The 27,001-nt window shown below is 43.3% G+C and overlaps 2 protein-coding genes and 1 long non-coding RNA gene across 8 annotated transcripts in view; 1 reads left to right on the top strand and 2 right to left on the bottom strand.

Annotated features, from left to right (window-relative positions):
• The window catches only part of CUEDC1 (CUE domain containing 1), a 65,421-nt gene extending 59,007 nt beyond the window's left edge, over nt 1–6,414 (bottom strand). The window contains exon 1 of the mRNA XM_079955787.1: nt 6,396–6,414. The gene's annotated coding sequence lies outside the window, so the exon portion shown is untranslated. The remainder of the gene's footprint in view (nt 1–6,395) is intronic.
• Nucleotides 5,586–11,680, top strand: LOC307204347. Its single transcript, XR_013833622.1, has 3 exons — nt 5,586–5,913; nt 10,131–10,233; nt 10,930–11,680. It is a non-coding gene; the product is annotated as an uncharacterized lncRNA (long non-coding RNA).
• Nucleotides 11,681–14,623: 2,943 nt separating this feature from the next.
• VEZF1 (vascular endothelial zinc finger 1) overlaps nt 14,624–27,001 on the bottom strand; it is a 28,813-nt gene continuing 16,435 nt past the window's right edge. For 2 of the 6 annotated variants that reach the window (XM_079955659.1, XM_079955660.1), the window contains exons 4-9: nt 26,359–26,542; nt 23,388–23,429; nt 21,856–22,008; nt 18,075–18,113; nt 17,118–17,162; nt 14,624–16,423 (exon numbers count right to left, since the gene is read on the bottom strand). In XM_079955659.1, the coding sequence (XP_079811785.1) occupies nt 15,996–16,423; nt 17,118–17,162; nt 18,075–18,113; nt 21,856–22,008; nt 23,388–23,429; nt 26,359–26,542 (891 nt within the window). In that variant the 3' untranslated portion in view covers nt 14,624–15,995. The remainder of the gene's footprint in view (nt 16,424–17,117; nt 17,163–18,074; nt 18,114–21,855; nt 22,009–23,387; nt 23,430–26,358; nt 26,543–27,001) is intronic. The other 4 variants (XM_079955662.1, XM_079955661.1, XM_079955663.1 and 1 more) reach the window with 4 other exon arrangements.

The raw sequence follows: 27,001 nt of genomic DNA, 5'->3' as shown, positions 1-27,001 counted from the left end.
ATTCCTTAACATCTGATGGGAGGGCATTCCACAGGCTGGTTGCCACTGCTGAGAAGGCCCTCTGCCTCGTTCCCTGTAGCTTCACTTCTCACAGTGTGGGACCCGCCAAAAGGCCCTTGGTGCTGGATCTCAGTGTCTGTGCTGAATGATGGGGGTGGAGACGCTCCTTCAGGTATACAGGGCCGAGGCCACTTTAAAGGTCAGCACCAACACTTTGAATTGTGCATGGAAACGTACTGGGAGCCAATGTAGGTCTTTCAGGATTGGTGTTATGTGGTCCTGGCGGCCGCTCCCAGTCTAGCTGCCGCATTCTGGATTAATTGCAGTTTCCGAGTCACCTTCTAAGGTAGCCCCACATAGAGCGCATTGCAGTAGTCCAAGTGGGAGATAACCAGTGCATGCACCACTCTGGCGAGACAGTCCGCGGGCAGATAGGGTCTCAGCCGGCGTACCAGATGGAGCTGATAAACAGCTGCCCTGGACACAGAATTGACCTGCGCCTCCATGGACAGTTATGAGTCCAGAATGACTCCCAGAACTGGTACTTCAGGGGCATAGTTATGCCATTCAGGACCAGGGTGTCCCCCCACACCTGCTGGCCCCCTGTCCCTAAAAACAGTACTTCTGTCTTGTCGGGATTCAACTTCAATCCATTAGCCGCCAGCCATCCCATTTCTCCACCACTGGATTCTGATAGTTTTCCCATTTAAAAAAACACCACAGGGTTGATTTGGAAAATACCAACCAATACGCAATGCTTGGCTTCCTCAGTCCTCTGCCCCAACAATCCTCTGAGCACTTTATCACATGCAAGTTTTACTTATGTAATCAGATGTGCTGAGCCCCTCTGAGCCCTGGCTGGTGGTGCTATTGGACTACAGCTCCCATCAGTCCCAGCCAGCATGCACAATGGTGTTTATCTCATTCCTTCCCTGGGTAGCATGCAGCCGGGGCATTTTGCATATGGGTTACCACACTGGTGCACCCAGGTGCAATTTTGATTCTCCTACTTACAAAGAGGATTCAGCCATGGCTTTCATCCCTTACCCTTTAAAGCCCTTCACGGCCTAGGACCCTCGTACCTACGGGACCGCCTCTCCTGGTATGCCCCACGGAGAGCCTCAAGGTCCATAAATAGCAACACCCTAGTGGTCCCGGGCCCTAAGGAAGTTAGATTGACTTCAACCAGAGCCAGGGCCTTTTCAACTCTGGCTCCGGCCTGGTGGAACGCTCTGCCTCATGAGACCAGGGCCCTGCGGGATCTGATTTCTTTCCGCAGGGCCTGTAAGACAGAGTTGTTCCACCTGGCCTTTGGCTTGGAGCCAGTTTGATTCCCTCCACCTCTTTCTTTTTTCTTTTTCCTTTCTCCTCCTGTGATGAGGCTGCATTTTAATATTTTAATGTTTCAATATTTTAATTGTTGTATTTTAATCTTGTTTTTAAATTGTATTCATTCAACTTGTTTTTATTATTGCTTGTTAGCCGCCCTGAGCCCGGCCTTGGCTGGGGAGGGCAGGGTATAAATAAAAATTATTATTATTATTATTATTATTATTATTATTAATTACCGCAGTTCTCCTTGGTGTCCAGTGTGATTTAAATATGAGAATGTTGCCACATGACACATGTTATGCATGCTTACTCAGAAGTACCCCCATTGTCTTATATAGGGCTTACTCTCAGGAAGGTGTACAGAGGATTGCAGCCTCCACTTCAGATCTCCATCAGACAGATGGAACTGGTTGGCCTACTCTTTCACCACTCATTTTAAGTCTTCTTCTGCTCCGTTCAAGGTCTGAACTTGAACTTAAGCCGATCTCCTCTCTATGATTTGCTGAGCTTTCGCAAGGTGCTCTGAGGTTAGGCCTAGCAGCTCAGTTCTTGCAAAGCTTGATTCCCGCTTCTCTTCAAAGTCGACGGCATAGTGACCAAACACTTGGTAGCACCCGAGATTAAAGAGACCAAGAGGAAAACAAAGTACAAGGAGGTGAGGAAGATTCAGGAAGTGAAGTGGAAGCAGTTTCTGCCCACACACAGACACCTCTTCCAGGCCAGTTTTCACCAGCACATCTGGAGGGCTGCAAATCTATATACTGTATTACTGCAGTATTAGATGGTATCTGGAAAATGTACTCTTTACATTAGAGGCGAAGAGAAGGTATGCTCTGAGTTGGAAACATTTGCAGACTTTCATCCAAAGCCGAGTTATTGTCAGCCCACAGGAATGTAAAGGGAAATAAACCACATCGTTTTAGAAAACAGACATCTGTGATCCAGGCTGTCAGCAAGCAGTTCCCAAATTAATTCCGATACACTAAGAGACATTGAGGATACAGGGATCAAATTCAGAGGCTAAGTCCATGCATCTGTCCCACTAACTGGCTTCCACAACACACCTCTGGAGCAACCTAGATCTCGAGCCTGCTCAAAGATGCTTCAGAGCTCGAACCCAGTTCCAGGCATATTCACTCAGAAGTCTCCCAGCATTCAGTGGGGCCTGTTCCAAGGAAAGCACAGGACCATAGCAAACCAACAATAAACTATTAAATGGGCTTGCATGCTGGAAGGCACAGTCCCATTACTTGGGAGGGGGTGGTATTCTAATCTGTGCCAATCATATCACAATAATTATGGGTCTTTTAAAAAGTAACCACAGCAAATGCTCTTAAAGCATGCTGTTTCTGGGAAATTTAATTTGGTAATTTAACTCCTAGGGTATCAAAAAAACCCATGGCCTTTACATCACCTTTGTGCCTTCCAGATGTTTTCGACTACAACTTCTATTAGCTCTAGCTCACGTGGCCAGTAGTCAGGGATGATGGGAGTTGTAGTCTAGCAACATCTGAAGGTCGCCAGATTGGAAAAATATGCTTTAAACCTTGATGTTTATCTTTTCTCTTTGCCCCCACCACCTTCCAAAATCTGAAATGCTGCCCTGTGATCAAACCCCACTTTTAAAAGATGCTCATTGGCACCAGTAGGGCAGAATGCAGGTGGTCGCAACTGGGCATACACCAGCTGCTAAACACGCCAGAGGAATTTTGAACACTGCACAGAAGGACCAAGAGGGTCCTGCTTTGTTGATGGCAACACTCAAGTGGGTCTGTAGGTGAAGAAGGTCACCTTTCAGAGACCTATGCAAAATGAGTAATAAAAAATAGGTCAAGATGTTTTACAAGTTTAAAGAACTATTCAGATATTGTTTTATCAATGGGTGAATTTATGCAATTTAGTTAATCAACCAACTAAAATTCATACAATCAGCCAACTAAGGTTTCTTTAATTGGGTCACTAATAAACGGGAGCATGTACAGAACACAGGATGAAATATATAGTCTACTAGTAGCCTCATCCCTTGTATTGCGTGTAGTAGTTACAATCAGTGCAATTTTGAAAGGTTCAGTCCACCATCTTGATTCAAAGTGATGTTCAGTTGTATCCAAACACAGGCAAAAACCTGCTCATGGATCTCAGGAATCATCACACAAATTTTGATTATATCTTAAGAGATGTCTGAATGCATAGCTAACAGGCAGCTGTCCAAATACATAGCAGATTTACAGTGCAATCCTATACATGCCTACTTAGAAGTTAAGCCCTGTTGAATTCAAGCGTGTACAGGATTGCAGAGCCTGAATAATTCTATTCCAGGAGGAAAATCGTATTTCGTTTTGTATTCATTTCCCACCTTCATATTTAAACTTTATTCCACGTTTTGGAATTGCATCTGCATCTAATTAAATATATTCTGTTAAGGTGTTGCACAGAAGAATGGAACATAAAATCACTTCTGTGTGGTAGAATCAAGGTACAAGTAATATCTTTCAGATTCCTGCAACTGAGCCTATCAAATTGCTCCTTCTAAAATCTTTTATCCGCCCAAGTGAGAGAGGTGCTGTGAGAAAGATGAGAGGGTCAAAGTTAATAAACAGATCTTGGAAAACCTGTGGTCTGCCCAATTCTACAAAGAACAGCAATAAGGAAAAGGACATCGGTGACATCACCAGCCAATAAACCAATCCATGGTCTCTGCCACCTTCCTTATTTGCAAGTTTCAAAATTCCAAGCAGATTTCAAGTATTTCCATCCTTTGATGGGCATGTCAACAACAACCATCAATGAAATAAAATCCTGTCACAACAGTTAACAATGAAAACTCCCAGGCAACATCCAAACCATCAAACTGACTTTGATAGAAGAAGGAAGATTCTTCTCAGAAACAAGGTGTCATCCTTCCCCTAGAAAAGCACTTTCTGCATTTATTTCCGTGTGCTGGGAACACCTGGCAGACAGTGTGAGCAGCGATGCTTCTGCATCAATTCTCAGGTGGGAAGCAATACTCCAACTGGCCAAGAGTGAGTCAGGCAATGAGAACCAAATCTTTTCAATCATAACAGTGCGGCTCGGAAACTCGGAAACAATCTGACAGTTCAGTCATTTCCAACTTCAGCCCAAGAACCCAATGGAACCTAGTAGGCCACCAGTGGATCCCACTCAGCAAGCTTTCTGCTACCTTTTTTGTCAAATTGGAGCATTTGAGAGACACTAGTGAATGCTTTTACCTGCACAAAGGTAGCCAATTTGCCATGCCACTCAAGCAATAGCATTTATATGACAAAGTAGAGACAGATTTCAGAAATGGAACTGCATTGGTGTGTATCAAAATTGAAGAAACTAATAAACCAGCCATAACTAGGTCCCATTTATTACAACTGATAGCCCACCATTCAGGATACAGAACCTCTCATTTTTCTTTTTTAACCAAGCACTGGCATTACATAGTAGAGTAAAATCAGTTCATCTCACCTCCCACTATGTAGCCTTAAAAAGCCATTCTCTCTCAGCCTGTTATCCCCTCTGCAATGTGGAGATAATAACATAGGCATACCTGACAGGGGTGTCACATGGATTACAAGAATACATTATCGGCAGCATCAAAACACTCCAGTTCAATGCAAACACTTATTACTATTACTATATTTAATTTTAAATTCTTTTAATTGCTTTTTTAAACTGCTGCGCTCTTCAAAGGTGTTTGCTTTTTTATACATGGATGCTTATTTCAACGTTTCATTTGAATTGTTTTATTGTGCATTCTTATTTACACACCATTATATTATTTTGTAATTGGTTTTATACTTGTAAGTTGCTTAAAAGGTGTGTTTGGCAATTAAGCAGTATATATATTCATTCATGAGAATACTGTGGATTATTACTACTATGATGCTGAACTTGGAAGAAATTTGAGAGAGAAACAAATGTGCAACGATTATGGAATGGAGATGGGAAAGCAGATTATTTGGGAGAGGGGCTGTGAGAAGAGGAGAGAGAAATGGCATAAATACAATTCCAGGACCAGTTCCTCCTAAATAATGAGCGTTGGGGAAAGAAAGGAGGTTCCAAACCTCTCCAAAGCAGCCTTCCAGCGCCTCATTATGCAAACAAGGAATGCCAAAGAAGTAAACTTTGAAAGGTAGGTGTCAAAACAACAACAAATCAACTCCCAACTCTTGATTCCCTTCCCACATCAGCCATGCTTCTCTCTCTGCCCCCTCCCAAAGCAAAGCTCATTTTGCTTCAAAACACACCCATACACACCCCTTTTTGCCCCTTTACACTGGGAAAGACGCTCTTATCTGCGCCCTCCAAACCACACGCCCCTCGCAGTTGAAATAAGGGGGTGGCGGAAAAAGGAGGTGGGGGACATGACCGCCTGGAGGAGAAGGAAGAAGCGCAGGGACACCAGCCAACCCAGCCGCCTCCAATCCGCCAGGTCCTTCTAGGAGCGAGGAACCGAAAGCAGAGCCGAGAACGCGCCTCATTAGAGGAGAGGGCCCTCCGAGGCGCAAAGGGAGAGGGAGGCGAGAAGCACCGCGGGCTCCAAAACAGGCCGCTATGGAGGGGAGACGCGGGGTAGGTGGGTGGGCTGGAAAGTCAGCTGCTACAGCTTTCGGAAACCCGGGTGGGGAGGGTAGGAACGGCCGCCGCGTTTCGGGGGTGGGGTTCCCAACCCCCTTTATTTCCCCTTTTCCCGCGAGGAGGGTCTCTAAGAGAACGCTCGGCGCGCGCAAAAAGGGAAGCGGCGGAAAGTAGCCACAATTCCGTCCCCGGCGTTCCAAAAGGCGCCTCGGCGTTCCAAAAGGGCCCCTCCCCCGCCCCGCTCCCCACCCCCAGCGTTCCAAAGCTTACCCGCGCCACTCGAGGAGGGCTCGGAGGGGAGACGCGCGACACCGCTGCGCTGCCGGGGGAAGAAGCAGGCTAGGGCTAGCCGAAGATATGGGTAGGGAGAGCGCGCTGGGTGTTGCAAGGATCCTCCTGCCGCCGCCGACCCCTCCCCTCTAGGAGAAGAGCTACGCCCGCTTCTCCCTCCCCGCTCGCTCCCCCGGTCTACCTACGTTAGTTCCCTCGCAGTTGTTCCTCCTCCGTATCCAAGACCTTGGAGAGGGGGGCAGGTTGGTCGCTGGAGGAGGCGCGCCTTTTAATGTATGCTGGCGTGGCCGCTCGCTGGATCGCCTCTCCCTCCCCGATGGTCACACAGATCCATTGCAAACACAGGAGGGCAACGTAACGGCGGGCGAAGCTGCCTTTCTCTCTGCTTTCTCTCTTAGCCCCCCACCTTTTCCCCTCCCCAAGCCTAGCGGCCGGTTGTTTGAAACGCAGCTGTGTAACACACCCCTCCTCCCCGTAGGAAGGCCGCCTCGCCACAAGTGGCACAGATTTGAGGAGGAAAGCGGGGGGGGGGGGAGCCGAGGGTGTCGAGAACACGGCGGGGGGGGGGAGAGAAAGAGGAGGGGCTCACAAAGGACTAGAGCAGCTCCCAAATTTGGCCGGGAGTTTGCCCTCCCCCTAATTTCCCTTGCTGTTGGGGTTCTTCAGACCCAAGGCGTGGTGGCCCCGGTCCGTCACGCGCAAACACATGGCATGAGTACCCGAGCATATTATATCAAATTGCGACGACTCAGCACTGCACTCCCGGGCTAAAAGACAAGCTCAACAAGTATACGACCAATATAATAATAATAATAATAATAATAATAATAATAATAATAATACGTTTCAGACAGTGCTGCAAGTAATTGGTAGGTGGGCAAAACTCAGTGTTACTCTGTGTAGACCCATTAAAATTAATAGACCCAAGTGACTCGTGTTCATTATTTTCAGTAGATCTACTCTGAGCGATCTAGCAAACTGGCATTGGCTACAACCCATAATCCAACATTTTGAAAAAATCAAAATTTCATTTCCCATGTGTTTTTACTAACAAGCAACATTAAAATACTGAGACCTTCCCCCAGGTAGCAACTGGTTTAAGCTGCTGCCATATACAGAGTCAGGCCCTTAGTGCACACAGCTCAGTATTGTCTACTACACTGACTGGCAGTGGTTCCCAGGGTTTCGGGGAAGGGACATTAACAGCCCGACCTGGAGAGGCTGGGGATTGAACCTGGGACCTTTTGCAAGCAAAGCAGATGCTCCACCTCTGAGAGATGGCCCTCCCAATAAGATGTCCCATCCACCCAATCCTCCTAGTGGGTCAGTGCACACTTGTTGGCGTAGAAGACCAAGGCAGTAACATTAGATGCAGTAATCAAGTCTCTGTTGATTCAGGGGGAGGAAAAATCTGTACCCAGTGCGTTGCAGGACATCTTCAGGAGAAGAAAAGGCTAAGGAGTAAACCCTACACAAATCTGAAGTGGAGTCCCTAAGACGGTTGGATGGTGCCTTGTCCTGCTTCTGGCAACTCCTGCTCCTAAATGACTTTCTCTGCTTTCCTTTGGACCACATCAGCAAGGCCAAGAAAGGTATCTTGTCATCTGGCCAGCCCAGGACCTCCATACACACCAACCAGGCTTGTGCCCCAGGGAGGTCACTTTGGTGCCCCAGGGAGGTCACCAGTTGGAGCCTCTAGACCAGGCACGCAAGGGTAGCCCCATTGCATTGCAATAATGGGGTCTTGAGGCTATCAGTGCCCAGCCTGTTCAGTTGGTTAGAGCATGGTGCTGATAACGCCAAGGTTGCAGGTTCGATCCCCGTAGGGGACAGGTGCATATTCCTGCATTGCAGGCGATTGAACTTAGATGATCTGCTGGATCCTTTCCTGATTCTATGAATCACCGTGGCCTCAACTATCCTTGTCCAAGAATGGCCATAATTGATACACCAGCTGTGGTAGGTAAAAGGCAATCCTAGCCACTGGACCTCTAGTGACAAAAATTCAGGAGAACACCCAGACTCAGGAACCTCCAACCTACAGCTCCTCAGTCTTCCCAGGGTTCAGGATCAGTTTACTGGGCCCCATCCAGTCTGCCATTGTGTCCAGACCACGGTCCAGATCAGTGTTTCCCAAACTTGGGTCTCCAGCTGCTTTTGAACTACGGTTCCCATCATCCCTGACCACTGGTTCTGCTAAGCTGGGGTGATAGGAATTTTAGTCCAAAAAACCTGGACACCCAAGTTTGTGAAACACTGGTCCAGATGGTGCACAGCTAACTGAGATGTTCTGGAGAAGCAGAGCTCCTGTAGAGACAGGTGCTTTCCCCCTCCTCCAAAACAACCAGTCCACAGAACATAATGAGCATGACAAAACCAGAGTAGACGAGCATTGCCAGCTCAGGCTGATGGAAATTGTAGTCCAAAACATCTGGAGGGCATCAGGTCCAACACACCCACCTCTCAGATCACATGTGATAGGTGTGATTTTAAGGACATAGGAAGCTGTCTTATACCAAGCTAAAAAGATCAACGGTCTGGTCCTGTATAAGGCAATCTCATGCAAACTGGGATTGATGAGTCAGGCCTAGTCAGTCTCGCCTTCCGCCCATTCATCACAAGGTACCCAACCATTCTAGACGGGCAGAGCCCTACTTGTGTCACCTGGGCTGGTATTTTTAGCATCCATTAGCACACTTTGCGAGGTAGCACCATAAATAGAGCACCATCTCATCTGCCCCAAAAAACAAAAAAACACTCAGTTACTATCCTTTATTAACACATATTAAACCTCAGGTTCCTCTCAAGTGCTTTGCAATCTGAACTGTTTGTGGGGAGGGGTTGCCCCACCAAGCTCAGTCTACCCTCAGCCAGCACCCCACCTACCTAAATGCGCCATTGGAGGTGAGGCCAAGCTTTTGGAAGGTTGCAACACCTGCTGTTGTCGCAGAGACCGATACGGGAGAGACATGTTTTGTTGCAGTTGGGGCAGATGAAGGCACCCAGTTGTGCTGCTGCGGATGCACCAGGGCATTTCCTCTCTCTGTGCTCCTTCCAGCAGTCATTTCTCCTCTGCTCACTGCTATAGATACACGACCTGACTGCCTGTCTCCAGGCACTGTGGTTGTCTGCAAGGGATTCCCACATGGCAGAGCTGGTGTTGCTAGCTGCCACATCATGTGCCAGCTGCAGAGATCTTTGTAACACAGTTGGTTTGCCAACTGGCCTGACGCTGAAAGCCAGCTCCCCATAGACCACGTCCTTGGGGATCCTGCCATCTTCCATACTGTGGACATGACGAAGCCAACGTAGACAAAGCTGAGACGCTGTAAAACCAGTCAAGGGGGTGGCACTGGTTGTCAGCTTCCTCCTCCTCCTCTGGGTTTATTTGTGTCCTTCAGTTACATTCATGCTTCTTGCTTGTCTGGAGAGAGATGTACATGTATGTAGTGGGCCTACTGTACAAGGGCAACAATCACAGCCAGTGCCCCACCTGGTCCATCAGGGCAAATTGGGGCACTGTTCCGCCAAGCTCAGCGTGCCCTCAGCCAGACCTCACCTGCCTACCTGCTGCAAACCAGTCGAGGGGGTGGCAGTGCCAACTTCTCAGTAGCAGTGTTGCCTTTGGAGAACTCGGCAGGGAGAGTGGAGGCAAAATTCATTGACTCCAACTCTACCTGCCATTGGCTCTGACTCCACCTACTGTTGGCCTCCCTGCATTCCAGCCCACGTGTCCCAATGGGCCACACTCACCATTTGTTTGTGCCCATTAGGGAAAGTAGGCTGAAATCCCCACTCCCACCCTGTACTAGAGATTAAGCACTGTGAAACAGTGGTTCATATGCCCAGGACTGCACATAAACTGGACCAAAAAAAAACAAAAACCCAAGTGCCTGTTACTGTATTTATATCGTCTGCAGGATCAACACAACTTTAATGATGGGAAAAAATGGAGCTGAAGTCTGGAACTGAAATAAAGAGCTATTACTCATCTTTAGGATATGACTGTCAAATGCCCAAAAGGTACTTCCTTTGTTTTTCTTTTTAAAGAACAGTTATTCCTATGAATCATGTTTAGCCTGTGGCCAGCTATAATTACTCAAATGTTCACTCACCCAGTGATCCATCCTCTGGAGTGCTGTGCATGTCATTTTCTGTCTGACATGCAGAATATTCCACGTTTTGCATTTGTGGATTTTTGTCTGGCTTTCAAGCCATTTTATTATAAATGGGAGGAGGGCAAAGTGCACTTTTACAATCAGGCAGGTTTTTTTGTTTTTTTAAAAACCAACACTGCTATTTGCCTAGCGCCAATGACTTTTTATCATTTCAAGCTGGCTTTGAAGTACAGCCAGCAAATGATTGCTAAAATATTAATCATCCAGTCTTGTTTCAAAGCGTAGGTCAGAGAGAAGGCATGGAGCTTGATAGAACTGTAGCAAAGTTAATTGACAACACAGCTTACAATACAAAATCCAGAATTTTAAAAAAGCTAGACATCAACCAGACTATTGACAAGAGTTTTAGATCAGATGAGCAGGGCCTGAAACAAAACATTGCACTGCATCCTTATCCCATAACAGAAGTGCTCGTGTTCAGACTGTCAGCCAGCCAGCCGCTCCATACTTGAGACTCTTATGTATTTGGGAAAGTTTATTGCTTGTCTGTCCTGTTTGCCTCCTATGTGTTCTGACACCACTCAATCTATCACCAACTCAGAACAAGGGTTCCTGAGGAGGCAGGGGCAAGCTTTGCTGATGTTTGGATGCTGACCATTTTGAATCAAAACAGACCAAAACTTGACTTTGGCAAAACTTCCTAACATTGGCTTGACGGGTCCAAACTCACGTATTACACTATCCATTTATAAATCACTATATATTTTTGCTTTTTAAGGATTCCCTGGCAGCATCAGGCACTCCCCATTTGTGTACTATATATTTTGGAAAGTCATTTGTTCTCTGGTCTGCCCACTCTATGGGTCCCGTTGCTGGTTATCATCGCCAAACTCAGCAGGAGGGTTCCCAAGGTCATGACGGCAGTCAATACTGGTATGGCAGACACCATTTTGAATCAAGATGGAACGTCACTATGGGGTGACTTCACTCATTTTTGGCAAAAGGCTTGTGCACCTCTCACTGTATCACCACCACTCAACATGAGTGTCCCCAAAGTGGAGGCAGTGCTCTTTGTCAAAGTTTGTATGCAGGGTGCCATTTTGAATAAACATGGCGGACCAAAACATGACTTTGGTGTGACTTCACCCAATTTGGTGTGACAGGCCCAAACTGCAGTAGGAAAGAGCTTGCCACGGCTTTGGGTCGACTGGCTTCAAGTATTACAGCTGAAAGCTTGGTAAAATTGTTCATGTAGTTTGTTTGCTAAAAGCAGAGAATTTTTAAAAATTATTTTTTATACACTGTTTGGTATTTCCAATATAAAGCAATTAATGAAGTCTGTAAATAATAAATCTTGAGTAAGCAGATTCCTGTTTCAGATGAACACCCACCTCCCCCATTTTTGACTCCAATCCTGCTGGCACTCAACTGCTAAGTTATACATCTCTATGACAGCTGACTGCATCCAGTCTTGACACATAATATTTATTTTCTTGAGCTTTCACACATTCCAGTAAATGCTAAAAAACAAACAAACTTAAGTTTATCAACCAACCAGTATTTTAATTAAGCCTACAGGCATCAGGTCTTTGCATAGACAAATGAGCCTCCCAGATTAAATTTAAGGTGGCTGTAATTACCTATAACCCCCAAAATGGCCTGGATCCAGCTTATCAAAGGGATTTCCCCCACCCCTACATTTCCCCCAAACAACAGTAACCCAAGGAAGTCACGACTACAAGACCACAAATATTTCAAAATGATCCTCTGGTGAATGAGGTTGGCAGTCAGTCACACCCATATCATGCATACAGTGGTACCTCGGTTTAAGAACAGTCTGGTTTTAAGAACAATTTGGTTTACAAACTCTGCAAAACCGGAAATAGTGTCTTGGTTTGAGAACTTTACCTTGGTCTAAGACCAGAATCCAAACGGTGGAAGGGCACCGACGGTGGGAGGCCTCATTAGGGAAAGCACTCCTCAGTTTAAGAACGGTTTTGGTTTAAGGATGGACTTCCGGAATGGATTAAGTCCGTAAACTGAAGTACGACTGTATTTAAAGGACACTTGTACCATCAAGTCACAGCTTCTCCAAAAGAACTGGTTTGTTAAGGGTGCCGACAGTACGGTAGCTGTGAAACCCTGACTTGCTTCACAGACACAATTCCCAGAATGGTTTATCCATTTATCTTCTCAGGGAACTCTGGAAATTGTAACTCTTAAGGGCAATAGGGGTTTCCTAGCAACTCTCAGCACCTTTACCTAACCACATGCCAGGGTACTTTGGGGGGAAGCTACAACTGTTTAAAGTGACATGAGAGTGCTCTAAATGGGTGGTGTGGATATGTGCCAGCTCGATTTAATGTAGGTGGGGGGAGCCAAACAGAGGAAGCAATGGAATGGGAAGGAAGCCCTCTGCAAGAGATCAGTTCAGTCTTCTGGAAAGAGCTCTGACCCTCTCCTGACCCTCTTCTTCTGTCCAGCCAGCTGGACAGAAGAAATAATATTATTTTAAAAAACCTTGCCTCACCCAACCTGCAATTTCCATCCATCTGTTGTAGTACTGCTGTTTGGAGCAACAGGAAACAGGAACTGTCCCTGGGTGGCCCACTTTATTATTATTATTAATTAAATTTCTACACCACCCTTCGTATGTGGATCACAAGGTGGTTTACAATAAAAAAACACCTGAAACAGAGGCAATAGAACTTACCTGCTGAGAATGCTGCCTGCTTTCTAAGGTGAATGAATCACTACTTTGAGCTTGCAAAGCACAGGCAGTGAACTCTTTTAAGAGTTACATTCACACAAACTATTTGGGATGCATTAAATTTGTAGGAGCACGGTGTTGCAGAATTCCATACATAATCATCCATTAAAACCAACACATCAACCTGGTTGGTCTTTATATACAACCTTCTATATGTATTCATTACCTACAATGTGTAGGAAAGGCTCTTGACAGGACCATTGACCAGCAACACCTACACAAGTGTTCTTACTGGGCGATTGCCAACTCTGGAGCCCTCCCCCTTTCTACATTTATGTATGTATGGGGTGTTATGTTTAAGCAAGCTGCAAGCAGCTGTGGTTTGATTCACCACTTTACCAAATCACATATCCAGACAATGGATTGGGTGCAAAGAACTGTGAGTGAAGGAGGATAAAATGGATTGGTAACGTTCCATGAATTATTGTGCAAGAGCTAACAGAGAATGACTTATCTCCTCTGCACAGAGCCACTATACATCAGGAGTACAGTAATAACATACGTTGATGCAAGGAAACTTGTGGCTGGGTGGGGGAATTCATGAAAAGAGCTTGTGTAGAGTCTTTCATTCTTCTGTAAAGTAGGAAACAGTTCTTCCAGGGCAGGGAGGCATTCCCACTAATGGAAGAGGGTTTTTTGATGGTTTCATCCCAATCAATGGTTAGCTCTTCTGTATAGAACAGGCAGGACATACAGATCAAAATCTTCAAATGAGCACATATGCATCCCTGGAACAATGCACTTTTGCAACGGATCGCAAGGTTTGCAAGCTGCCTCATGCACTGATCTTGACAAAAATAGAAAACGGAACAGTGCATAAATACAAATACTGTACGGCAATACACACATAACTACGACGTCTCTACATTTCTGTTTATTGAGACAAACTAATTAAAAGGCACAAACATGGGGCATATGTTTACATGACATTATAACAAACATATACATTAAAAGTGTAGGAATGTGTTCTCTTTCTGCTACACAGGAAGTTCCTAAGCTTTTATATATACAAAAGTTGTACAATTTGATGTCCTAAGGTACAAAAGATCATTTATAAAATTATTTTACACTAAGTTCTATTATTCCCCCCCCTTTTTTTTTTACTATGTAGTCCAAGCCCCTAGAATTGTTTTCACATAATCTGGGCATCCGTCTCCTGACCCCAGACGTATGCCTCAAAAGTACGGAATATGTTGCTTTTACACCGACACGATGGGTATTAACACAAAAAAACCACACCAGTGGGCTTGACCCTCACAGGCTTGCCTGCATCCCATTAAAATCAAAGTATTGATAGCCACTTTGTCATGAGGCCCCTGGTTCCAATCAATAGCCACCTGGCTGCTCCTCCAATTATTTCTCACGTTATCTTGTTTATAGGACAGGTCTTAATGAAGATTAAAAAATGTTTGTGACATGATAGCCTAAAAAAGTAACCTCTTCCCTAGATTTTCCATCCTACTTTTTAAGTACAGATAAAAAAAGTTGAAAGAAATGTGTAGCTGTATTTTTTTTTAAAAAAAATATGAGACCATCGGGTGGGGGAAAGGGGAATTTCTCCTTCACTGGATAGGTCAGATAGTTACTGGGAAACCCCCCACAAATTGATAACTATGGGTTAACACAATTAACTAAAAGTAAAAATGATTGGGGGGGGGTTTCTCCTGCAAATATTTACAAAGTTGAAGAGATCTGCACAACACTTGATTAAGGAGAAGGGAAGAAAGGGGCTTTAAAAAAAGAAAAGAACACAAAACAATAAGATGCACACTTGGCTTGTCCTGAAGGGGCATCCTAACTAGTTAGTGGTTAGAATAAAAACTGTATATCATTTCATAATATAAGACAAAAAACTTCTAGTGAACAACACCTGCTCTCCTTTGTCAACACAGTCAGCAGGTTCTGATTGGGAGAATGGGGGGCATACATACATCATACCCCAGCATCTCCAGTCTTCTAGCTTAAAGCATTGTTTTTCTGTGTTCCAAAGCCCATTATTTGCTCTTCCGAAAGAGTCCCAACTGGGTTTTGAGCAGAGACCATGCTTGTGTAGGTTTCAAATCCTCTTCCACCAGCCACAGCTGTTCCTTGCCAAACATTGAACAGTTTTTTTTCTCCATTTTAATGTTGAATATGATGTTATATTCCCTTAGGGTAATATGTCTCGTAATATTTACATCTCCAAATATCAGGTCACAATCCCTAGTTATGTATATGTTGCAGGTAGAATGATAAGTTACCATATGCTTTGCATATCAGAGCTGGTATCACTTTTCCCATAGGGAATTCGGCCTGAAATTATCATATTCCCAAAAGGTAAAATGCATAATTACTCAAAATGCATTTTCTTAAACAAAACAAAAAAAGGACCATGTAATGCATTTACTTAAAAAAACAACACTACAAACACTACGTTCTGAATCAGAGGGACACGAGCTGGCAAGTGATCCATCTCCATCCCATGATAACATGGAGGGCCTTTCTTAAGCCTTCTAATGTTCAGGTTAAAACCGTTTCTTCATTAGATTAAAACTGTTTCTTCATTCGCAATTTCCAGGGCTATCAGCAATGCTGATTTATTTGTTTTTTTAAAAAATGACTGGATTCAACTCCGATCTGTTCCTCTTCCAACATCACTGCCAGCTTGAAGGAAACAAATGTGGTCCAGTAATATAGATCAACAGCCAGCTAACTAAACAGAGACACTATAATAGTTTTCCATTTTTAAAAACGGTGCATGATTATTATTATTTTTGCCCCAGCTGAATTAGCCTGGTTTCATTACCGCTGCTAACTAAAACGAAACAAAAACAAACGAAACAAAAATATAATTGCTGGTAAGGACCTGCTTTTCATTCCTCTTTTTAATACTGCTGTGAGTTTTTGTTTGCTTGTTTTTACCATGGGGGAGAGGTTGGCAATGCCTGGGGAAGGAAAGGCATGCTCTCCACTGGCCTCATTGCTATATTTAATGGACCAGCTAATGTCATTGGCGTCGGGAGGTTCATGGGTGAGGTTATAGTGACCGGATGTGCTATGTTCACTGGAGCAGTTACTGAAGTTGGTAAATTAACAGGTGTGGTGAGTGTTAACGGAGAGGTCATAGACAACGGACTGGTAATGGTGACAGGGTGGCCTAGGCTCATCGGGCTGGAGATGTTAACTGCGCTTGATACATTGACTGGGCTTCTCATGTTCATTGCAGCAGCCACTGTGACTGGGTTGGTGATGGTCCCAGATGCCACTGAGGAAGTTATATTGAAGGGAGTAGAAAGAGTCACAGGCGTAGTGGCAGCAGTGGACGTTTGGCACAGGTTAGCAGCTTCTAAAAAACAAGAAAGAGATATAAAAAGAGACCAAAGGTTGTTGTTTTTCCTAAACATTAAAATTAAAGACACCCCAGAGAAGACTCTGAACCCCTGGCATGGCAGTCCTTAGAAGGGTCCATTAAATAATGGACGGCTAGTCCATTACATAAACCTTACTGCAATTTTTTGTGGGTTCATACCTGTACTCTTGCAAAGCCAGCCCTCCACCTCTAAGTATCCCTTCCCACTGCAACACATGGCCCCTTCCAGCTCCAGACCCTCATTGCTGACAGTTCACTCCTGAGCAGTGAGAATGTTTTGATCCCCTCACAGCAGCTCAGCCAATGGCTATGGAGTGCTTGCAGGCCAACAAATTAACCATCAACCTGCGGCTATTCTCAGGTTTCCTGGTAATCTGGCAAAACCACTGGATTCTTTTTTAGAAAACTAATGGCAGTCAACAAATTCTCAGTTCTCTCTCTGCAACAGTTAAGTATCCTCAAACAGCATCAACTTGGGAATAAGACCATTAAATACAATTAATTCTACAGCCTAGGTTAACTTCAATCATGCAATTCATCTGAATTAAATACATTTCCTTCGAAAGTTGTTTTTTAAAATATAAAAGGGGGAGTTGTTCATAAAAACAGCACAGTATTAGCAGAAAATCCTCTCATGAGGAACATTATAAGTAGAGGAGAGTGTACATACCGAATGGTACGTACTCTATAGCCTTCTCAAAGTTGTACTGACATTCTGTGAAGGTTTTAAAAAGTCATTATTAGGGACCAATACATAAAGCTGGTTTTACTATTTACCTGCTTAAGATCAATTTAAACCACAGTTGGCGGAATAATTTAGTAAGTGTAACTTCTTACTAAATTACTACAACACCCTAGTCAGTAAGGTGTGTGCATCAAACCCCACTGGTCACATAGCTTTTCAGGTTGGCTAAAAGTTACACACCAATGTTTCCTTTACAATTTTGAGAAAGAGTTAGGCTTACGCTGTACACAAGGAGGACCCTTGGGGCTAACTGTGTGGGGAGAATAAGCAGGAAGAATAGATGGTAGAGGTAAATACCTCTAGTATATCAGCACCACCTGCTGGCTAGCCATAGAACACTTATGCTCACATACGGGGGGCGGGGGGGGGGCGGGAGAAAACGTTGTGCAACTAACTCCTCTAGTTATGGCATGAAAACAGCTAACTGCTCTTGGAAACCTCAACTTAAGCAAGCTCCAGGCATAAAGCCAAGGCATAAAGTTGTTCACATACTTGCTAGTGCATCAAAGCCATATAGCCAGAATCTCTTTCAGGTAGCAACTTGCATGAAGCCTTGGTTGTGCCATGCTATTGCTCTGCTGCACAACCAAGACTGTATCCCACCCTTCAAAAGGTGGGCCTCATACTGCACAACTAGGGAGGGTGAGATTAAGAAAAGACTGGCAGGGGCAAAAGGTGGTTGGGTAGACAGGGCTCTAGCCCCTATACAATTCCCCAGGGTGCTTAGTTCTTAGTGACAGGGAGCTAGTGTTATTGTCTGAGTCTGGAAACTGCCGCCTTATAGCCCACAAACGTGGAGGAACTGTATCTGGGGAATCAGATTCTAAGAGAGCCAAGGGTCTGGTCTTACCATACAAGCTATATAAATGTATCTGACCCTACCTTGCTTGACTGAAGTTGGCCTCAGTGTCTGTTGACTTTCTGCAATCAAAATTGGAGGTGGAGGAAAGGTGTTGCAATTAAGCCATTCAGTGACATTTCTCTAGTTTCCCCCTACTCTCTAGTATAACCGAGGCGGCTGCATTTACACACGAGCATGAAACTGTCATGTCTAACTTTAAAATTTCTAACCAAAGCCAAGTGTTCCCAGCCAACATAGGCTCTCAAAGTGTGAGGCAAAAATCTATCCCAGTACTATCTACTCTTACTAGCAGCTGCATACAAAGTCTTCAGAGAACCAGGGGACTTTTCAAGCTCAGCAAATTTGAGATTTTTTAAACTTAAGATGCCATGGGTTGAATCTGCCACCTGTGGAGCATGGGTTTTTTCAACTGACCTACAGCCTCTCATCGTGCCCTGATCTGCCACCTATTGCATACAGAAGCTGCCAGCACTCCAGTCCTGACCATCACATTCCTTAGGATACTGTGCATGCACAATACTGCCCTGCATTTATAACTGTTGGAACCTAGGTGCCAATAATTCAGTGTGCACCAATGTAACTTGCCATCACAAGAGAAAATGAGTTAAGGAGCACCCAGACTTTAACAGTGCAAGAGAAAAAGAAGCAAACACAAGTAGGGCATCCAGGCTTCCTGGTACCCCTGGGATGAGCACATCCTCACTTGTGTCCCAAGAAGCCAAGGCAGGATGCATCCTGAAGTCAGATCTTTCTGTTTGTTCACTGGGCTGCTTTGTGCTGTGGCTGGTGTTTCTGCAGCAGAGCCAATGGATTCCACTTCTCAGTGCAATGCAACTTTTGTTCCTTTTGTGCAAGTGATTCAGAATCGATTAAGACTAAAGTACTGTTGCGTTGTGTACTGTTTATATATTGTATCGTATTGTTTTTTTTCTTTCTTTTGCTTCTTCTTTTTTTCCTTTTTCTTCTTTATTGTAAGGTTTAAAAGTAATAAATATTATTTTAAAAAAAAGACTAAAGTACTTTCCACTCGCACTCTGACCATCCTTTCTCAGGCTATCTCCACAGCCCTTTAGTTACCAGGCAAAAATTATTTGAATGGTTTCTTTTCTTGACATTCCCTTTTCTTGCATTCTGAGGTATAAAAATGCTCAGTCTACATCATGTGTGAAAACTCTGTCTTCCAACAATCAATGGTTAAAACTGCCTTAAGGAATGGCCAATGCCTTCTGCTTCTTGCCCAAGAAAATTGGCCATTAATGTAATTGCAGGCTCAGCTTCCACCAGGTTGTCAAACCATCCCTGTTCCTAGGTTGCGGGGGCTTCTCTCCCAGTTCAGTCTTTGTACCCTATGGAGAGTTCAGCATTCCACAGGTCCCCACCCAGCTACAACTCTAAGAACAGTCTCTCCATCCCCAAGTTCCCTGGTACTGTGTACATGCACAGTTCATAAAAAATAGGGCAATGAAAATTAAGATGCTAGCAGCCACCATAAGCACCAGAGGAAGATAAAGGAGCAAATGGCAACACAAGAAAGAAATGCAGGTGTTTGGTGGGGCTAAAATATGACATCAGTTATTGAAGAACTAGAGTTTACTTCAACACACCTTTATTTGGGAAGGAAGGGAAACTCTGGGTCCTAAGGAAGACTCTATGCATTAAGCATTAAGAGCATGTCAGGATCGTATACATAAGCAACCTGGATTTGCATTGGGGAACCCAGGTTCAAATCCCTAGTCAATCATAAAATTGAGTAATAACCTTGAACCAGTTACATTCTCAATTTATCTGTGAAGCCAAATTAGCATGAAGCCATGCATGCTGCCATTGGAGGAACAGGATTATAAGATTAAATATTGCTACATCTTTCACTAGAAAGAGTGGGATTTAGTGTTCAGGATTCAGCATCCCAAGAAGTCTTAGCTTTTTCAAAGGGAAATTAGAAGAAAGCATGGTAAGACTAGTGTGTGTCAGAGTGTGTTCTAGTGGCCCAGAAATTATAATTATGGAATCTACTGTATCATTCTTTGCCCTGAAAATCTCAACTCTGAAAGCAGAATAATGCAAGAGGAACACCTGGATGGTTTGTTATAATTGCCAGATTTCTTTGGTGTACAACACAAAAATCCAAATAATAAGGATAACAATATACTCATTAATCCTAATAAAAACTGGACATTGCCATATGATCATTATCTGCAAGACTTCTACTACAGTAACATTCTTTAAGGAAGTACACTGATCAACAACAGTTGAAAAAGTTAGTGTGGATGGAAGGAGAAATATCAAAGTGGACCTGTAACCAAGAGTTGTTCTGTAGCTTCTATTCATGCAAAAAAACCATGTATATATTATACTGGCCTAGTTCACCCATAACCCAAAACCCTCGTTTGGCTAACAAACCAAGAGTTGTTCCACAGGCAATTTAACAAAATATGGCTTCCTTCTCAAGAGTTGATTTTTTTCCCCTAGCTACACTTGCCTTCCGTCTTTGTAGCTTGGCAAGCATCTAGGTTGCAGTGGCTGAACAAACCATGGTTAAGGAAAGGTACTGGATTTGCACTTAATGTCAAAACATTGTCAAAACAAAACTTAGCCAGCGAACTATGGCTTCAGAATGTGGTTTCTTGGCAATTAACAAACCATAGTTAAGCTGCTGGACAGGGGATCAGACAAGCCAACAAATCATGGTTTAACAAGCCATGACTTAACATATGTGCAAACTAGGCCACTATTACCTACATTTAAACAGTGATTTTTAAAATCTGGCACTGATTTTCACTCCATTAGGTCACTGCTACTTCCTTGTATGGACACCACCGCAAGACACAGAATAGAAAGGGAAGTGTACTTTTCATACTATTTTAAGAAAAAAATGTATCTGAAACAAAAGGGCCGCCATTAGAAGCTCAAGTGTGGAGAAGAATTAGTAACTTAGACTCCATTAGATGAGTTATGTCATTATCCTCCAATGGTCAGCCAACACTTCCTTGGCTTACTTGTGTGCGTTATAAAGTTAAGACAAAAATGAGCTACCAAAAAGGCAACTGAGTGACCAGCTCAGCCTACAGCAGGTCTTGGAGTCACCCTGGCAAGAAGAGAACATACCACTTTTTGTTGTTTTGCAACTAATCACACAAGAAAGCAACAGAAAGTTGTTAAAATGTCAAGTGAAAGACAAGATGGGAATAAAAAGCAAGTGGGATGAGATTGGTAACAAGGTCAAGAAACCTAGGCCAGATGCCTTCCTAGCCAACTTAGAGCAACCTGACATCAAAATTGAGAATATCTACACTGTGGCTTTATACCAGTTTAACTTCTCTGGCTTTCCAAAGTTGCGGAGAATTCTCCATGGGGAACCCAGAAACTAGTTCTCTGATGAAGGACTTGTAACTTCTTTTTTCTTTTCTTTTTTTAGTATGCCTCTGACTAGTCTTAATTCTATCACTAGAGTTCATAGCTTAACAAAAGAAATTGCCATAAAAGGTTTTAAATCAAAGTTTTCTATATGTCCCCGATTCTTAACACTGGAGCAAAAGCTCACATTTTTTATTTAAGCAGCAGACCACGCTGACAGGTGACTTGCTAACACATAATAGGACTAATGCCTCCCAGCCTGGCTCTCATAATTGGGCAATTGCTTGAGGTGATTAAGCAGTAAGGACCTATTGTGAGTCTGATTGGCAATGGCAGGAGGGAATGCCAGATTATCTAGTGGCTGCTGCCATGACACAGGTGTTATTGTGAATTTGATCTATCACCAATAGCATAACTTAACAACATTCTAAGGGCATAGATTTTTACCTTTCTTCCTTGCTTTAACAGCTTCTTCCCATAATCTCAGGGTCTCTACCTGTTTTCCAGGCCAGTTTGTGACATGCTGTTGTGGCTGCTGCTGTTGCTGCTGCTGCTGCTGTTGCTGCTGCTTCTGGTTGTTACTCTCTTCATTCATGCATGCTATTCCAGCCAAATATTTTTTAAGAGAGACACATATATACAGATGCATGTTAGAGTTTTCATCAAAAGGAATAATTTTGTTGAAGTTTGGCAACTCTTGAGGAAAGTGGATTTGGGTTTTGGAAGATTTGCATTTCCATAAAACTATCCCTTCATGATTTTGAACAGAAGCCGTTGTATGCGAATAATTTTAACACTTTCAACATCACCTCTGCTAGGACAGCTGTATAAAGCTTCAAACCCAGCCATTTAGCAAATTGGAGAAGAACTAGGAGACCAAACCCTCACCTTTAAGTGTGTTGCTGAAATGACTGGGACAAAGATAGCCTCCCACTGCCTCTCATTTCATGGGTCCAATTTGTTCATTTTAGATCAGGAGTTCTTTAAGGGACACTGACCTGTCTACTTTATACAGAGTGGGTGTTACCCTGCTTAAGTCCTTGTGATTAAGAGCAAGAACAAATGAGTTTTAACAGACCTTCCCACTGGAAGAGACCCAGCTGCTTTCCGAACTTGCAGCAACTGCAGGTATGCTGTCTCTGCCAACAGGGAGTTCCATAATGTAGTTGTGTCAAAACGACCACTTCTGACTAAAGTGTGCACAGAGTGGCCAAGTGTGTGCAGCTGTTCCTTGACCACAGTTGTGGATAAAGCAGATGGATGGAAGGTGGCCTAGCTGCATTGACAGACTGCACTGCAGGACAGATTGGCTGCAATCATTTATGGGGGAAACTGGAAACCTATGCCACCATGGCTTGTACAAGGGCTCAGAGTAGACCCAATGATGTTAATAGACATGGCTAATTTAGGAGCACCTATTTCAATGGGTCCTCTCTGAGTAGGCCTTAGTTAGATACAACAACTCTCAGTAGCCTGGTTCATTCATAATGGCAAGCAAGAGTTAAGCAACTATGGCTTACTAGGAATAAACAGGTGTGCTAGTGCATGCTGCTCAAACTGCACCTGTCCCACCTCCTCTCTTTTGCAAAGCCAGAAGAAAACAAATATAAACACTAGTTTAGTGTTACATGGACATCAGCGACTGTGGCTTGTTTCTCTCCAAACAAATAAGAACAAGGAATATCTTCTTTGGATTATTCTTGTGACTTGTTTGGAGAGGAACCAATCAAGGGCCCTGGGTGCACATAAGACTTAAGCCAACACTTGGTTTGTGTCCTTCCGGCACAGCAAAGAAGAGGGGCGCAGCTCTGATTTGTACAGTGGTTGCTCATTTGTGTTAAGTCATAGTTTAACATGCAAAGCAGTCCCCGTATCAACAAAAAACTTAGTATCTTAATAAAGGCAGGTTATCAGTTACTGCATCATGCATTTCCAGCCTAACACACTAACAATATCAATTTTAGACAATTGCTACTCACAAGCAGGGAGGTGCAGATTTTCTTGCTTGAAAAACCCAAATTCTGCAATTAAGAGGAATGTGAGTAAAGCAACTTTGCATAATTTAACACAAGACACCATTTATCTCCACCAAAAGACTTCTTTTGCACTCACAATGTGGAAAGGGGTATGTGGACAAACAGAGAAGGTGAAAAAATGGGGGAGACACAGGCAAAGGAGGGAAAGCAACAGAGCCTATGTGGTGAGTACGGCTACAGTTTAGAGATGGGAAAACTTGCTTCAAGTCCCCCTGCCAAGCCATGGAGCTGACCACTAGCTAAGTCTGAATCGATCCTTACTGGATTGTTGCAACGGTATCACAAATAAATATATATATTCTGAAGCAGCCCTTTTTGAAGTTATTTTTTTTTTTTTTTCATCATTCTTTTTATTAATTCCACAAAAAAGAAAGAAAAACAAAGAAAAACTAACACACATATACAATAAAAAAGATCTACAAAAGAAAGAAAGAAAAACAAGTAAACAAAAATACATAAACTTTGATTTGCCCATTGACATTCTTACATATACATCCCTTTCGAGACTTCCTTCAGCTTGTCCATAAATCTTTCGAAGTAGTAATCAAATTCACACGTTTCTCTACTTATTATTGTCGTTAAACTTTTCTCAATCTCCTATTTGCTTCAAACAATAAATCTTTGTCTTTCACAGTGCGTCTCTAAATCCCTTTAGCGTTGTTTGTCCCTCACTAATACATTCCAGGTAATCCACATACTTTCCCCAATCCTTGATAAACACTTGGTCTCTTACATACCTAATTTTCCCTGTTAGTTTATCCAGCTCTGCGTAATCCAGCAGTTTAAATCTCCACTCCTCCACCGTTGGTATTACCTGCTGTTTCCACTTTTGGGCTAATACTACCCTTGCTGCTGCCACTGCGTAATATACTATCCTACGATCTTCTTTTTTGATATCTTGCCTTAACATCCCTAACAGGAAGACTTCTGGTTTCTTTCTAAACGTGTATTTTAGAATTTTCTTTATTTCAATATATATATTCTCCCAAAATTGTTTCACTCTTCCACACTCCCACCACATATGGTAGAAGGAGCCCTCCTCTTTTTTACACTTCCAGCACTTCTTGTCCGTCTTATACATTTTTGATAATTTTATCGGTGTTAAGTACCACCTATAAAACATCTTCATGACATTTTCCTTTATCGTTGTACACGCTGTAAAATTTAATCCCTCTCTCCAGAGCTCTTCCCAATCTTCAAATTGTATGCAGTGGCCTACATCCCTTGCCCAACGGATCATCACTGATTTAACTTCTTCGTCACTTAAATTCCAATCCAACAGCATTCTATACATCTTGGATATAGTTTTTACTTCATTATTTATTATCTCCGTTTGAAATTTAGAATCTTTATCTGCATATCCTCTTTCTTTAAAGTCTTTACTAAACATCTGATTTACCTGGATATGATGTAACCAATCATAGACATGCCCTTTTTGAAGTTATTGGGGAAGAACAGGAGTTATGAGGAAGGGCAATACAGAAACCTTTCTTCCAGACTGCTAATCCATGACTGACTCTTGCCTCTAGTATCTGAGGAGACTGGGCAACAACACACATAATTATTTTCCTTCAGTCTGGTAGGTTATCACTTATTTTGTAGGTTTATTAGTTCTTAGTCAGCCTAAACCTATGAAAGTTACTAGCCCACATCTTATTAGTCGTGTCTCATCTACACATGCAATAGAATGAGGCAAAAGATTTCTGAGCTGGTAGACTGGACTTACTACTTTTAGACAACAGGTGGAAGATGGGAGGTCTTTTAGTACTGATAGTAAAACTTTCTCTGCAAATAACCCCCTCTACCAAAGAATATCAGGGAGATGGATCTACTGCAGTCTGCTTCTTGTTGTGCCAGTCTTCTGTCTGAAGTGTTATTTATTTTTAACTAGCATTCAAAAATGCCACTCAATGAGGTGACACAGCCTACTGTACCACTTCAGATCTCTACCTTCTCATTCTACTGCATGTATAGGCCAAATCTTGTAAGTGACTTAAAATTCATAACAACTCCTGTCCATTCTTACTCACCACAAATTGTTATTTATAAACCTATGTTTGGATTAGCAAATTCTGACAATCAAAACCTATTATGTGATGAACAATTCGATCCTATAAATTTCTTATCTTGCTTTCCCCATAGCTAATACGTGCCCTTCAAGCTTTTTCACAGACAACAGAAGGGAAAAAATGAAAACATTTGTTGTTTTATGAAAATCCTTCAAAAGATGAACTGAAGTGAGCTGCTGGATCCCTAATTCCTTTACGATCCACTGAAAATTCCATTCTCATGTAGCTGTTTTAGGGGAGGAAATGTCTTCATTATCTGCACTGCTAAACATGACTGGGCATTTCAGCTGCAACAACCAAGATTTATCTTCAGTGCCCTAAAAACTCCATCAGGATGAATGCTTTGTTTAAAAAAACTTGTTTAGTCATCAGCTCTAGCATGCCAAGAACTTTGAAGCGACAATTCAGGGCCTACTAAAATCAATGGGATACTTTCCACCAACTTCAAAGAGCTCTGGGTAAGGCCTGGCAATGTTTGAGATCGACTGAGGTAAGGAAAGAAAAATTGGTGCAAACTCCAGTGTAATACAGAAATTCCTTTCCTTGCAAGTACCATTTGTTTGACTACAATTCCCCGCCATTTCTCACATACGCTAGAGCAGGCATAGGCAAACTCGGCCCTCCAGATGTTTTGGGACTACAATTCCCATCATCCCCTCACCACTGGTCCTGTTAGCTAGGGACGATGGGAGCTGTAGTCCCAAAACATCTGGAGGGCCGAGTCTGCCTATGCCTGAGCTACAGCATGTATTTTATATTTTAAACATGCCACACATACACTACATATAGCTGATGCTAAAGAGTACGTTGAAAGACTGTTTTGAAAAAAGGGGGTGTCCACTTACTTTTATTGATGCCTTGTTTACAGGTATTACAGTTGATACTTTGGCTTTGCCCATGAGTCTTTAAGTGGCTGGTAATATACGCCGCGCTCAGAAGTTTACCACAGATGTTACATGACACCTTTCCTTCATGGCGCACCATGTGTGTCCGCAGCCTGTCTTTGGTGGCAAAGGCAGCCGTGCAAGTCTACATGGAGGGAAACAGAAGGTTTGGGCAGGTACCCTTACACCAATGAATGCTAATTTTAGGTATATTCTTATTTTAAATACACCATCAGTCCTTACACCCCACAAAGGAGGAACTGAAATTTGAGATTTAGTTCAAACCCTTCTGACGTGCAATTAAAGCATAGCAGTATTCCTCCTCGTAAGTATACACAGTGAAGGAAGACCCCTTTCATTTGTAGCCCAACCAGTATGGCTGCTCCCCACCCCACCCCACCCCAGTAGTCATATCGATCAGAGTATGTGTAAACGGGATGCAAAACTTAATTTGTTAAAACACAAGTAAAATTGTAAACCTGTATCTGGACTGTACAGCTTTAGACTGCCCAGAGTGGGAAGACAGCAGGGGAGAGTATCATGACTGAATCCTCCTGCATACAAATTATTTGCCATATAGGCTAGAATCCTTCCTCTCCTTCTT

Source organism: Podarcis cretensis (assembly GCF_951804945.1).
Source record: "Podarcis cretensis genome assembly, chromosome: 15".
Taxonomy (NCBI): Eukaryota; Metazoa; Chordata; class Lepidosauria; order Squamata; family Lacertidae; genus Podarcis; species Podarcis cretensis.
The sequence above is the reverse complement of the archived record's forward strand: the minus strand, read 5'-3'. Positions and strand labels throughout refer to the sequence as shown.